Source organism: Plecotus auritus (assembly GCF_963455305.1).
Source record: "Plecotus auritus genome assembly, chromosome: 12".
Classification (NCBI taxonomy): domain Eukaryota; kingdom Metazoa; phylum Chordata; class Mammalia; order Chiroptera; family Vespertilionidae; genus Plecotus; species Plecotus auritus.
This window is the reverse complement of record NC_137778.1, coordinates 20,088,583-20,103,941: the sequence shown is the minus strand read 5'-3', so window position 1 is coordinate 20,103,941 and position 15,359 is coordinate 20,088,583. Positions and strand designations below refer to the sequence as shown.

Below are 15,359 nucleotides of genomic sequence, written 5' to 3'. Positions count from 1 at the left end.
CTCTCCCTGAATGTGTTCAGTTAGATCTTCATCTGTGTTTACCAATCCATTGCTCTGTACATATCTCAGTCAATTTCCAAGTTGTAGACTCACGTGGACCCACTCCTTTCTGGTTTTCATGTATAATACAATTCAGTGGCTTATTTCACACCCTTTTCGTTTTAATCCTACAGCTACCCTATGAGATCGGTTTATAGATGATAATCTAAAATTCCAAGGAAGTAGCTTAAGGTGGCTAGTCATTTTGCTATGCCATAGCTGGGTGTCAAGGAGGGTTGGAATTCTGAAGAGTAGAGGTAAATTATTGGGGACTTGCAAAACAGTGTCTCTGTGTCACCATTCTGCTTCTCTCGCTGCTGTTCCCAGGAGATGGAGCATCTGTCAGGTATTCCTAAGGTTCCCAGCCATCTGCGGAGTCTCCCCTGTGAAGAAAAACCACCATTGTTCTGAGGTTGCAGCTTTAAAATGGCAGCATCAGTCCCCATTTGGACTTCTGATAGCACCCTGGGATTTTCCAGCAACGAAGGCTCCCAGTTGTCTCTTAATGGAGGATTCCCTGGCTAGCCCTCCTGGCCCCGCCCCAGCAGGGTAGTCCAGATTTCTCCAGGCTTCTGGGCCTGTGGAGCTCTGGCCCTTCGTTCAGCTTCTGTGCTTCTCCTTGGTCCTGGTGACCAGCGGAGCTCAGCAGTTTCCTCTGTAGGTTCTGCTGTGTTCCTGGTTGGCCCCTCTGGTCCCATCTCCTTGGGTTTCTCCCCAGAACCTTGGGCATCTTTCCAAGCCTTGCCCAGCCTTGCAGCTCCTCCTTCCTGTAACCTAGTTGAACCTCCTCTAGTGACCTGAAATTGGGGTGGTAGGAAATATGCTATATCCTTTCCTAGTGATATGGCAAAACTCTGTTTCCTACTTCACTCAGGCCTCCTCTTTTTGATATTAAGAGCATATTTTGGATTTTTTTTAACCTAAAATGATACTTTTTTGCTGTTATAATCAGACCTCATCTTGAGGCAATAGCTTTCACTAATTAAGGGATATTATATACAAGAAGATAAAAGCAAAGCCCACATATTAATATTTTGAGATATTTTCACTCTACAAAGGTAAACATTGAAGAGATACCAAAGTTACAAGTTGACAGAGCTATCACATTTCCGAGGATTTTTGAGGTCCTATTAGATATGGATGAGCTCATTCTTGTAGTAATTGAATGCCTAGAAATATTATGGCTCACAACATGTATCTTTCAAATAAAATAATAAATATTAATAGGGGCCTACAGAGCCAACAAGGATTATTAATGGGGCCTGAGATAATGGTGGAATGGGCAGACTTCCTGTTTAAATGATAAGGACATTTCTTTATTCCTACATCACAATATGTATGCGCACTCTGACAGTAATCCTAAATTTTGAAATGTAAAACCAACTGAAGATACATTTTGGGAAGAACAAAACCAAAAAAACACATACGGTTTTGGAGAGAAAGGTGTCATCATCATCACTATCCACCAGAGGGCACTATCTTTACATGTGCCCATTAAGGCATTTGCTCTCCATTTAGTATTGAACTATCCATTTAATAGAAATGAAAGAGAAAAGAAAAATACAGAAGCAAGAGTTAACTAAGAATCCATTAATATAATGAAGGTTTCTGTGTTTCCTGTTAAACTTAGATGTGTGGATATGATAAGCATAATATTTAATCAGTAGCTACAGATTATATTTTTAGATCTATAAACAGATACATATATTGATATCTACACATATATAGATATATAGATATGTATGTATTTCAAAAACACAGCAGCGTAAATATCCCTTTAGCTAAAATGGCTGTTTTTTAGCAACCTTATAAAAATCATCAAAATGCTCTTTTTAGTTTATCTATAATAATAAAAGTGTAATATGCAAATCGACCAAACAGTCGAACAGCCGAACTGCGGAACGACTGTCCTGCCGATCTTCCGGACAAAGCCGAGGTTGAGAAAGCCTACTCTTGCACGAATTTTGTGCATTGGGCCTCTAGTCAGATAAAAGCATGCAATAAGTAGTTGGTGAGTGAGTAAACAAAGAATCTGGTACAGTAGCGTAGATGAAATGTCAGTTTAATTCTGATCTTGGTTTTGAAGGATACGTGGGAATTTGTTAGAGTAGTTCAGGCAGGCATTCTAAGGTCTTGTAAGTTCCTGTACTCAGACACCTAACTTGGCATTGCAGTTCCAGTGATGGGACTTCATGGCCCAATGGTTCCAGAGAAAAATATTGAGTTCCTGCCCCCTAGGAAGGGTGACTAAGGAAGAGCCACACAAAATTGTTTTATGGACAGTTTGAGAACGTGCTTTTCAGGGCTGAGAATTGATTGAGGACAAAGTATAAACCCCTAGTCTGATTTCTTTTTCATGGAAGGTACTTAGCTAATGTTGATTGTCTCCCTTTTGAAAGCCAATGGAAAATGAGATAACCCACAGCCAACCAGAGGAAACTATCTGGAAAGGAGGGGAAGAGGTGGAAAACAAAACTTGGATCTTAGGTTGAATTTTCCAGCTTATATGAGAGACAAGTCATTACATATTCATTGATTACATGTTAAATTTCTAGAAGGATGTTATATCCAAAAGGGACATTAGAAATAAATGGGCAGATCCCTGTTTTCCCAAAACTAAAGTCAAGTTAAAGAGGCAGAACTTAAACTTAGGACTTAAACTGTCATTGGATAACAGTGACAAAGAACCGCACACAAAATAGTATGGACTAAAGGCCTTAGTATGGGAAGAGTCTGATACATTCAAGGGGATCCAGGAGATTGGGTCACATAAAGACTGGTAGAATCTGGAACCCTTTAGAACAGGTGTCACTGTGCATTCTCAAAGAGCTGGGTTCTGTTGATGGGGCTAATTCTGCCCCTAATCAATCTCAGTGGCAGGAAGAGCATGGCAACATGAGCAATGCTGGTGAGTCTCTGATGGGGAGGGCTCCAAGGCTTTGAGTCCCCAAATAAGGCAAATCACTCACCTTCCCACTCATTAATAGATCTGAGTCATTCAGGGACACCACGAGTGGCTCTTAGTTATTCATGCCCTCTGGTTTCCTTTGTTCTGCTCTTGTTTTCCCCATTCCATCTTCCCCACCTTATGCCACCATATATTTGAGGACAGGACCCCATTCATAAGACAGCTAAGTAAAATGCAGATCAGGCCATCATGTGTCATACCTCCTCCAGGTAGAAGGCTAGCATGAGGTTTAGGATTAGCCAATGATTTCTTTTGTTCTCAAGTTGATATTATTATTGTGTGGAGTGAGTGTTGAAAGCCTTCCCAAATTATTAGGAAGTTTGAAGGTAGAAAAGGTGAGAATGGAAAAACAAGAATGAAGAAATTATAGGATGAGTAAGGGGAAGATGTGGAGAGCTTTGTTCCTATACCCCAATAAGACTGTCCTATCATAATCAAGCCCCTTGTCACCAGCCATGTGTATAGTTATGGAACAACCAACTGGGAAATTTCTGCCAAACCCCACTTTCCTGTACTCAAATCTATATATATAAAAGCCTAAGCGACTGTCGGACCGTTTGACCGTTTGCCTGGTAGCTATGACGCACAATGACCACCAGGGGGCAGATGCTCTAAACAGTAGAGGAGGGAGCCTGATTCTACATGGAATCAGCCATGGGTTAGGTTGCTGCTGGGGCACTGTCAGCCCTGAATCTGCTTCACCTGCACCCGGACCCAGAGAGGAGGGCTCCCCACAGAGAAGGCCGAGGGACCACACCAGTGCATGAATCCATGCACTGGGCCTCTAGTGTCTTAATAATCTTATTAAACAAATCCATGGCAGGCCTTGTGAATGACAAGCAAAAGTCCTAAAGATTGAAGATCTATAGAACTTAGACATTGTGCAAACCCTTTTAGTGCCTACGAAAAAAAAGATGGAAAGGCAAGGTCCCTACTCTCATAGAGTTCAGTCTATTAAGGAAGATAGATACACGGATGAAAACAATGACTTGTTCATTGTAATGACGGGAGATGTACACGATGGTGTGTGTAGAGCCATTGCAGTAGCTTCTATATGCTTGGTTCACCACAAAGATTATATGTAGACCAGTCCCTGATGGGGAACTAGTTATTTCTGAAGCAGACTGGGATTGAGATGACATTTCACGCAATGGGAATGCAAGAACGAAGACATGGAGGTTGGAAGTGAGAATACAGAGCAATGCGTAAGAAAGAACAATGTCTTGTCTGGTCAACAGGAGGCACCATGAGTGTTGAAAGCCTTTGATACCTTCTTTCCATATAGATATTGTTTACTTCCTCTTTTATAACATCTGTAGGAAAGGAAATTTAACTAAACATGCGAATACACACAAGAAGTGGCAAGAGGAATTATACAGAAAAGTAGATCATTGAGAGGAAGTCCAAGGGGTTTAATTTTAAGGGGTGGTGGAGATGAGGCTGGGAGGGAACCCAAAAGCCAGATCTGGTGAAGCTCAGATACTGTATTAAGGAGTTTGACTTGAGGACATTGAAGAGCCTTTGAAAGGTTTTAACAATAATAATATAAAAAGATTATTGTGGCAGTGTGTGAAGAGTGTTTGGAAAGGAAAGAGCCTGGAGCTAGGGAGGTGATTTTAAGAAACAGATGCAGTAGTCTAGGTGAGAGATGACAGGGGCCTGAAATAAGGGAGTGACTTACTTTATGGATGGAGAAGAGAGGACAGGTTCCAGGGATATGTAGGAGAAACCACAAGGCATGGTCCTCCATTGCATGTGGGAGTATTAGAGAGAGAGAGGAAAAACAGAGCAAGAGAGGAATCAAAGGTGATTTTCAGGTTTCTGGTTTACGGTAGATCATTGGATGAGTTGTGGTTCCAGTAACAGAGATTGGGAAGACAGGAAAAGGAGCAGGTTGAAACAAAACAAAACAAAACAAAAAGGTCAGATCAGCATTGAAAATATTGAGATGAAGGTGCTGGTGGATGTTCATGTAGAGATGTCACATAGCTCTTTGGGCATTTAGAACTAGAGATAGGGAAAGAAGTCTGGACCAAAAACACAGATTTTGGAATCATCCACATGGCACAGGATAAAGAACTCAGGGAATGCTTATAAAAGGAAGAGCAAAGGGCTGAGAAGGGAGACAGAAAAACATGGATATAAATTTACAATACAAACACTTGCCCCACAACCCCACCTGGAGTGTGGGCTCACCAGCCTGCCCAACGCCACCCACCGCCACCACCACCAATCAGAATGGCCAACAGGGGACCTGCCTGTGGCTTGAGCCAGGTGCGGCAGAAGATTGCAAAACAGTACAATGCAGACCTGGAGCAGATCCTGATCCAGTGGATCACTGCCCAGTGTGGCAAGGATGTGGGCCGGCCCCAGCCCAGGCATGAGAACATCAGAATAGACTCAGGGATGGCACACGGTGCTGTGTGAGCGCATTAACGAGCTGCATGCACTCTGAGGGGCTGGCCCAGTGACGAAGATCCAGGCCTTCTCCATGGCCTTCAAGTGGATGGAGCAGATGTCGCAGTTCCTGTCAGCAGCCAAGCGCTATGGCATCTGTAGCACCGACATCTTCCAGAACGTGGACCTCTGGGAAGGAAAGAAATGGCCTGTGTGCAGAGGACACTGATGAAACTGGGTGGACTGGCAGTAACCTGGGGTGATGGGTTTTTCTCTGGGGATCCCAACTGGTTTTTTAAGAAGTCCAAGGAGAGCTCTCAGAACTTATCGGACAACTAGCTGCAAGAGGGCCAGAACGTGATTGGGTTATAGATGGGCACCAACCACAGGGCATCTCAGGCAGGCATGACTGGCTATGGGATGTCATACCATTTCCTCTGGTCCATCCTCAGCCCTGCTCCTGCCCTCCCTTGGGTGGCATATTTTTATTTATTTATTTATTTATTTATTTATTTATTTATTTATTTATTTATAGCAGTGACATTCCCTAGGAACCCCTGGAGCTCTCAAGCTCCCCTCTACCAGGGTGGGGGCCTGGCCTGGCGTGTCTCCTCTGGGGGTGCCCAGTGGCAGTCTCTCCCCCTGTGCTTACTAATACATTCCCTTCTCCAAACTCACAAAACCTGGACCAACTGGCCTCTTCTTTTTCCCTGACCAAAATTTAGGGCCTTTTCCTCCTCCTTTAGACCTCTTCTCCCCGGATCTCTGTGCCTTCAATCCATTCCTTGGCCAGGGGTCAGCAACAATGCCTTTGGGTCTTCCTTCCACCAATACGCCTTGCTCACAGCTGTGGCTGTGGGACTTCATTTATAGGGTGGGTTCTGTGGCAGCTGCCACCCCTGCACAGCTGGACTGGGCTCTCCACACACTGAGGAAGCCTGCCCTGGCAGAGGCCCTCCTGGCTCCTCGTTTTCCGTTCCCCTCGCTGTGGCTAAGGGATGGTATGAGGGGAGAGAGGAGGAAGGGCTTCCCAGTACGGACTGGGGCTTGAAGTATCTGCATTTGCTGATTTAAATAAATAATCTCTGTGTTGTTGGTTTTTTTAATTACAACACTAGGTGGCAAAAAGAATAGATCTGTGGAACAGAGGGCAAGAACTGGCATACTCTGTAACAATAGTGTTTGATTGTCTGAGCTTTTATTTCCATTTTTATTATATGAAAACAATAATCATCAAATGTCACCAGGAAAAGTTATGGAAGGCTCGTTTAGTTTTCTTATATTATCACTAGAGGCCCGATGCACGAAATTTGTGCAGGGGGTTTGGCCCTTGCAGCCCCAGCTGCCTCAACCCTCGCAACCCCAGCTTCGTTTGGAAGGTTGTTCGGAAGGTCGTTCTGCTCTTTGGTCTAATTAGCATAATAGCTCTTTATTATATAGGATAACTACACTCTAGTGGTGGTGAGTGGTACTTATATTCACACTAGATGTTTAGACTGAGGAATAGGACTAATTATAGTCTATAGGTTGCTCATTTTATAAGTCTTCCATTATAAACTTTAGGTATGATTGGCAAATATAGGAACATTGATAGAACTATTAGCTTATTATTCACTAGTTGACCATTGTGTTCTAAGAGCAGAGATAGTGAATTAGAGTTAACTTAAGGGGTCACCTAGTCCACCTGTGGTCTCCATACTTGGCTTTGTAACATTCAGCATTTATCTCCTCAGATGAACTTGGACAGTGCAGTGATCAAGCCCGAGGAGAATGAAAATATTTTGCATGACCAGATCAATATTTAGAAAAGCTCTTGTTGGGTTTAATGTTGGGCCCAACCCAGTAAGTTATACTTTGACTGGAATAAATGTAGATTCTTGCCCTTGGTTTCTGAAAAGTGACTGAATAAATAAGGGATGGGGGAGTTAATAGTGAAATGAGAGAGCACCCAAAGCTAACCCCACTTCCGGCCACACTAATAAAACATGCAACATGGACAACAGTTGTCTGCGTTCTTCCCTGGGGTGAGTGCAGACTGTCTGAGTTGTGCTAGACACTCCAACCAACAAAAGAAGAACCAGATGGCAAGGAGGTGGTTGAAGAATTGCTTAATGACTAGCAAGAGGGGTTGGAGATAAGCAGAAGGTTGTGATGTCTTCATAAATTTGAGGACATTGTTCCGCTTAAGAGGACTTAAATGAATTCTGTGAAGCTTTGGAGGGTAGAATTTCTGTACATAGAAAGAAGATAAAGGAAGGCAGTTCATAGTAGGAAGAATCTTCCTAACCAGTTCCTCTTTTCACAAGTGGAATGGCAGCCCTGGGAGGCAGTGAGCTCCCCACAGCTGGGGGTGTTCAAGCAGAGTGATACTGAAGAGGAGAGTCCTGGAGATGGCAGGAAATTGAGTTAGATGACGCTGAGATTTGGCGATGTGAAATGTCCCATTCAGTTGCTTCATTTCCTCATCCTGAATACAATTCTGGTTCATGAGTGTGTTTGTTTTTTCTCCCCATATAGAGATAATCTGTTCTACAAATCTCATAATTCTGCTGGAGGATGAAATCTTTGCTGATTTTTTCAACACATTTCTTTCTCTCCCGGTAAGTTTTCTCACTCGGACTTAAATCCACATGTTTCATCAACAGACAAGTAGTGAATCTCACTGAGCCACATGCCTTTAAAAAAAAAAACAAAAAAAAACTTATCAAATAAAAACTTTTCAATTGGAGCAAGTAAATGTGAATTAGAATTTCCTCTAAAATATCCAGGAGCTTCCCATCATTGATAAAATCCAGTCCTAAGTCCCCACCTCCTTAATTGCCTTTACCTGCCCATCACACCCTCTGCTGGTACCCAGTAGTCTACCCAAAGGAGCACCTCTGGCATTCTTCCTCCTCTGCACCTCTACTGAGCTGTGTTCTTAGTTTCTGTAGTTCCACCTACCAAAGTCTTAACCATTTTTCAAATATCTGCTTACATCCTGTTCCCCTTAAGGAATTCCCAGGCCCTTCCAATGGGACTTATTTTCCTGCCTCTGTGCCCCTTAGCACTTTGCAACTAATAAAATGTCTTAGTTCCACTTCTGAAACCTTTCATGCCACTGGCAGAGGTAACAGTATGTGTGAGGATCACCCCAAAGACCTGCTCTTAGATGTCTCTTCCTCTTTCCTCTTTTTACCATGTTGCTGGCACCATCATCCATCCAGGCAGCCAAGCCTGTTACCCCAAAACTCCTCCCTTCTTGTTACCACCTCTCCCCAACGTTCAAATAGTGACAAGGTCAGGCATTTTGCTTTGTAAAAAATCTCTCTTATCTGCCCCGTCCTTTTTGCCTTTAGATCCTATCACCTCCCATCTGGTTGCCTAGTTCATAGGCACTGCTCCATGACAAAAGAGAACAGTAGGCTAGAATTATCTACCAATTTTGCACACTTAATGCCCCCATAAGTAATCTGTACCCCTAATCTTCCCATCCTCGGTCCTTTCTACTTTCTCCAGCTCAAGAGTTCAGGCAAATCCAAAGCTGTTTCTCTTTATGAAAGAGTTTAGGCCTTTGGCTTTAGCCAGTTAATACACAAAATACACAAAAGTTAACACCTCTTAATGTCTTGGGCTTTGGCCTTTGCACCCAGGCAAGATAACTCCCAGGCCGAGGCAAGGCGGAGCCAAAAGATAAACAAATCTTGTCATTTAGTCTGCTTTGGGTGTTTGGGGGCAAGGCAAGTTGATTCAGTGGAGTACATATGAGGATGAATGTCCCCTGAAATAGGAAAGCAATGGGACTAGTTATAGTATACTAGAAGCCCGATGCACAAAGATTCGTGCAAAAATAGGCCTTCCTTCTCCTGACTGCTGGCACCGCCTTTGCTCAGGCCTGGAGCCGCCTTTCCGCCTTCCCATGCTGCCCAGAGGCCCAGAGCTGCTGGGGCGAGTGCGGAATGCCTGCGTCGTCACCATGGCGATGACGCGAGTGTCCCGCCCCCAGCCGCTTGGCACCTGAGTATGCAAATTAACCTGCCATCTTTATTGGGTTAATTTGCATACTCCTGATTGGCTGGTGGGCGTCGCGAAGGTACGGTCAATTTGCATCTTTCTCTTTTATTAGTGTAGATAGGTTGTTCATTTTATAAGTCTTCCATTATAAACTTTAGGTATGATGGGCAAATGTAGGAACATTGATAGAACAATTAGCTTATTGTTCACTAGGTGAGCATTGTGCTCTAAGATGAGGCCAGTTGGTCCAGGTTTTGTGAGTTTGGAGAAGGGAATGTATTGTGCTCACCTCTTCCCCTGTGGCTGCAGATGCCCCATGACATGTTCGTGAGGAGAAGGTCTACCCCTTCGGCTGTTTCCTAGTTTTCTTTTGCAGGTCTTCGGTCAGACACCATTTTATACAGTTGAAAATGCACAGTGGAGCTTGTGGCCAGAAATACCTCATGACTTGGTGAGTAAGGGCCTTACTTCAGTGGCGGCGGTCTTGGGGTGGGGGGGTTGAAGGAGCTGAATTGGAAGTGTGATTGGGAGAGGGAGAGGGAGAAAGGAAAGCAGGTGAGTAGAGCAAACAGTATCAAGCCAGTTAGACATTTCTCCTTTGTGCATTCTTATCACTTGGCCAAGAGGTGCTGGTGAGTTCTTTCTGTTATATTCCAGTCGATAGTTAGCAAATGGGACTTCATCTCTCATGCTCACTGTGACTGTTGGGTGGTAGATGCTTGAAGCACTGTGTTTAAAAGAACTATGAGGCCACACCTAAGGCAGGAAGAGTCTGGGAATGGATTGGCAATGCCTGACGTGGGTGTGGGGTAGGCAGTCACAGTCCATGGCCTACCTAGTAATTTGCATTATAAGGTATAGCTCAAGGTAAGATGCCACTCTGCAATTCCTAATGCCTACTCCACCACTCTCCTCCAGAGAGTTGTCTCACTTTTCCCTCTTTATATCCTTTTTCCTTGTCGTCATCCATTGTCTTTCTCTTTTCCTTCTCCCCCTTCCTGTTACTAGTATCCTTTTCCACCGTATAGATGTTAGACACACCAATGGCTTCCACATACCCTATCGGCGGCAGGTAGTCTCAGAAAGGTCATACTAATCCCTGATCACAGCAAGGTTTTGTTTTCCCTGGGATCTGGAGAGCTGGGAAAGACACCCCACTCTGATGGTTACATTTAGTATTCTTAGAACTCCGAAACTTAAACATTTTAGTTTTTTCCTCCTTCCTCTGGTGACTCCGTGTCTCAGGGATCCATCCTGTACTCTAAATGATGTTATGTGTGACTCTTTGTGTGTTTTTGTACATGTTGTGCAGTTGATATGGGTTGGGAGCCTGCAAAATATTATAAATGTGCTTACCAAGAAGCACATTGAATAGAGTTGTGACTCAACACCAAAGACCAAAGACTCTTCTGCTCCTCTCCTATCAAGCAAGACTTAGATCCTATTTCAAAATATATCTTTTTATTGATTTCAGAGAGGAAGGGAGAGGGAGAGGGAAAGAGATAGAAACATCAATAGTGAGAGAGAATCATTGATCAGCTGCCTCCTGCATGATCCCCACTGGGGATTGAGCCTGAAACCTGGGCATGTGCACTCACCAGGAATCGAACCATGACCTCCTGGTTCATAGGTCAACGTTCAACTACTGAGCCACATCAGCTGGGTGACTTAGATCTTTTTTAAAAACAACTTCACCCACGAAGATTTTCCCCCCTACCAATCCATTCACTCCTTAGGGTGCCTCAGTTCAAGTCTCCAGTTTCTTTAGGTTCTATTTTTAATCTCTGGGCCAGATTCAGCAAGTGTTAGGTTATTTATTGCCCTTTTCTAAGCTGCATTTCTTAGCAGTTCAGTTCCATTTCTCTTTTCTGTTCCTATTTTGCTTGGACTCTAGATTCCAAAGTACAAAGGATTATTGACCTGGTTGGGAAAATACCGGTTACCTTTCTTCTGTAAAACCAACTTGTGTTTCCATTACATTCTTTGTCAAGAGCTCATCAGTTTCATTAATTCCCCAGAAGGAGGTAAGCATGAAGGTGTAAGTATGGAGAAATATGGGAAGCCAGGCTGCCTGTTAGTCCTACAGTAACATACAAATAGTGGCTACCTTTGTAGCCTTAGACCTGCAGGTGGCTCAGTCTGTGTTGTGACCACAGGTAAAATCTTGAGCTGGAAAATTGTTACTTAGATCAATAAGCAGGAGTCAAATGGGCTGGCTATTGTCTCACTACATTCATAAATGAGAGAATTAATGGTGGCCACAGAACATGACAAAATTGCCTAAACTATATGCAAAATCAAACATATCTTACCACCTTCATTGCCACCACCTGGTCTAAGCCACCATCGTTTCTCACCTGGCCACTGAAATAATCTTAGACTGCTTGGTTCTGCTCTTGCTCTCCTGCTCAAAGCAGTCAGGGTGAGCCTTTCAGCATTTAATTCAGATCATGTCATTCCTCTGCTCACCACCCACCACCCCTGCACCAATGGCTTCTTTCTTAATGTGAAATCCAACACCCCTACGATGGCCTTCAAGGTCCTAGAAACCTAGCCTCATTTCCCTTCTGACCTCATCTCCTCCTACGCCCCTCCTCAATCCCTCCATTTCCACCACATTGGCCCTCTTGCAGTTCCTTAAACATATTAGACATATTTCTATTGCAAGGCTTTGCACTGTCTGTTTACTCTTCCTGGAATGCTCTTCCTCCATATCCACCCTGGCTCCCACTCTCATCTCCTCGAATCTCTGTGAAGTTCTCACCTACTCCATGAAGACTATAATGTCCACTCATCCAACCTGTGCCTTAGCACTCCCAGCCCCTCTCTACTTTTTCATTTTTTCCTGTAGTGCTTCAACTTTTCCAGATAATGTACTTGTTCTACTGATTGTTCATTGTCTGTCTCATTCACTAGATTTTAAGCTCCTTGAGGGCAGGGGTTTTTGTTGTTTGCTAATGTATCCCAAACACCTAGAATGGTACTTGGCACTTAGTAGACATGTAATAAATATTTGTTGAAAGAATGAATGAATAAAGTCTCCATCTAGGATTGAATTGGTAACTTTACTTTCAGCTCAACTAACCAAAGGAAATCAAATATGCTCCACCCAGGGAAGGTTAAGATTCAGGAGATCCCATTGAGTAAAATGTTGTAACAAATCACTGCTATGCTCTCTCTCTCCTGCGATATACGTATTGGGGAAATTGGATTGGTAGAATTACTCTCATGAGGGGACTGTAGAAGGCAAAGGGCCTTGGTTGGTGGGTGTTTTTGATTTTGGATTGTATGTGTGCTTGTGGGTCTCTCATATGTCACTTGATGCATGCCAGTAGAGGGTCTGGTGCCTAGTTTCAAAAGCACCACATAATCAGGGCCCAACTCATCTAACTATCCACCATTTCTCCTCACTCATACTGAGCAAATGGGGGTCTGACCGTGCATGAGGCTGAGAGAGGAGCTGGGGACAGAGCTCACTCGCTCTCACCATGGACTTTTCCTGGCAGCCAAGATGATGAGATGGAAAAAGGCAGACCAGTGGCTACTCCAGAAATGCATTGGCGGGGTCAGAGGGATGTGGCGCTTCTGTACCTACCTCAAAGGCAGTGCAGGTGGGTTCTTGGAGTTCTTCCTGGGGCCTTTGCAAGTTCTCAACAGTTTCTAGGATGCCCCAGAGCACTTACTGACAGTTATGTGTGTCTATGGTGAATATGAAAAATGATTTATAATGCAATTTGAGTAAAGTCTTTTAAAACTGGGATCCATTGTGTAAGTTAGGGCAAAGGCAATCAGAGTCCCTTTCACTCACTCATTTGTTCATTCATTCAACAATGGAGATTGAGCACCACTCTATGGCAGCCACTGTGCTGGTAGGTGGGGATACAAAGGTGAATGAGAGCTATATATCCCCACTTCATAAAGCTGCCATGATGGTGGGGAGACAGACAAGGAACAAGTAAATAAATAAATCCTTGTGGCAAAAGTGTTAAGGTGCATTGATTTCTGCTAATTGGGTCCAGTAATTGGTGGATGCTGGGAGGCCAACAGCTTGTACAGTTCAGTAATGTTAAGTTTTACCCAGGGACAAGCCCTGGGAACATGGAGGGAAGAACTATCATTCAGTTTGTCACAAGGATTTCAGCCCTGACAGTTATGAAACAGGGAACATAGTGTTTGGTACATTTTGGCCCCAGTGTCCTTCTGCTAGCTACTCTGGGTTCATGATCTAAGAAATTTACTTTTCCCTCTGTCTTTATTTTTTGGACCAAACTCAAATATCTCATGATCCATCTTCAGAGCCATGCTGTTTTTCTTAAAGTGAGAGTTTTTCTAACAATAAAAAAGTCACAAAAGATCCCTATCCATTAATTCCCTTCCTCCATGACTCCCATCTGCCCCCATATTAGAACATTTCTGGAGATGGTACCTTAACCCAGAGGAGTGGCTAATGGTGATGTTTGAGGCAGTAGAGCAGGTGGGTGGTAGGGGTATCAGCTGCCACACCCCGATGCAACCACTGAAGGGGCAAGATTGGGGTGCAACTCTGTGCCTCCCCTGTCTGGTCTATAGGTGAAGAGCTGGTGGATTTCTGGATCCTTGCTGAGAAGATCCTGGGCATAGATGAGATGGACTTGGAATTGAGAGACCACTACCTATCTCTCCTCCTTGTGCTGAAGGCCACCCATCTTCAGGAGGGCTCACGGGTAGTGACCCTCTGCAACATGAACATCAGTAAGAACTATAAAGTTTATCTGAAGTAAAATCCCTGGGAGATGTAACCAGAAAAATCAATCCAGTGTCTGATAGCCCTCAGTCTCTTGCTTTGCACACTGCCACCCTTTCCATGTTCTATGCATCAGGGATGCCAGTAGGAAACCCAACCCCTAACAGGGGAGGGATGAGAGAAACCAGTTGTCCTTAGTCTGGTACTGGCCTCTTCTGAGCTATTACTTGCCAATGATGTTTTGCTGGATGGAGTGAAGAGGAATTGGAACAAGGTAATTGCATAGCTCCTCCATCTTCTGAGCTTGCAGGGCTTGTCTTTTTTTCTTTTTCTCTCCCTTTTTTTCAATTGGGATTCTTTAGAATAAACTGCAGCCTATGGGCCAAGTGAAATACATGTGGCCTATGAACTAAGAATGTTTTCATATTTTTATTTTAAATATTTTATTGATTTCAGAGAGGAAGGGAGAGGAAGAGAGAGATAGAAACATCAATGATGAGAGAGAATCATTGATTGGTTGCCTCCTGCACGCCCCCTACTGGAGATCGAGCTTACAACCCCAGCATGTGCCCTTGACTGGAATCAAACCCAGGACCCGTTAGTCTGCAGGCTGACGCTCTATCCACTGAGCCAAACCAGCTAGGGCTGTTTTCATATTTTTAAAGGGTTAAAGAAGACAAGTGTGCAACGAAGACTGTAGGTGGCCCACAAAACCTAAACTATTTATTAGCTGGCCCTTCACAGACAAAGCTACCCGCCTCTTCTCTAGAACATCCAGATATTTATTCATTCATTTATTTACTTACTAGAGGCCCGTTGCACAAAGATTCATGCAAGAATAGGCCTTCCTTCCCCTGGCTTTGCTCCTGGTCGCCCAGGAGCCTGCAAGTCCTCGCTCCCGGCTGGAGCGCTGCTCCTGTAGCTCCCTCTGCCCCCCACGCTACCCCTCATAGCAGGCGTCCAGCCCGGCTGCTCCCCTGCATATGCAAATTAACCCTCCATCTTTGTTGGGTTAATTTGCATACTCACTCCTGATTGGCTTGTGGGCATCACAGAGGTATGGTCAATTTGCATATTTTTCTTTTATTGGTGTAGATTTATTTAGTGAGGAGGCATTGCTAACCCAAACACAAATGTGTTCCAAATTTGCTATTTGGGATTAGTCACACTACTCTTAATTCAGAGATATAATTGAGAATTGATGGCATTAAAATCAGGGCTAATAAAGACTCCTTCAAA

The 15,359-nt window shown here is 43.9% G+C and overlaps 1 protein-coding gene and 1 pseudogene across 2 annotated transcripts in view; both read left to right on the top strand.

The window, feature by feature from the left end:
* The first annotated feature begins 5,245 nt into the window (after window positions 1-5,245).
* Window positions 5,246-9,728, top strand: LOC308237255 (transgelin-2-like; annotated as a pseudogene). Its single transcript has 2 exons — window positions 5,246-5,826; window positions 9,707-9,728. The product of its transcript is annotated as a transgelin-2-like (transcript).
* Window positions 9,729-12,909: 3,181 nt separating this feature from the next.
* The window catches only part of RGSL1 (regulator of G protein signaling like 1), a 61,584-nt gene continuing 59,134 nt past the window's right edge, over window positions 12,910-15,359 (top strand). The window contains exons 1-2 of the mRNA XM_080647947.1: window positions 12,910-13,008; window positions 13,967-14,128. Coding sequence (XP_080504073.1) covers window positions 12,912-13,008; window positions 13,967-14,128 — 259 coding nt within the window. The 5' untranslated portion in view covers window positions 12,910-12,911. The remainder of the gene's footprint in view (window positions 13,009-13,966; window positions 14,129-15,359) is intronic.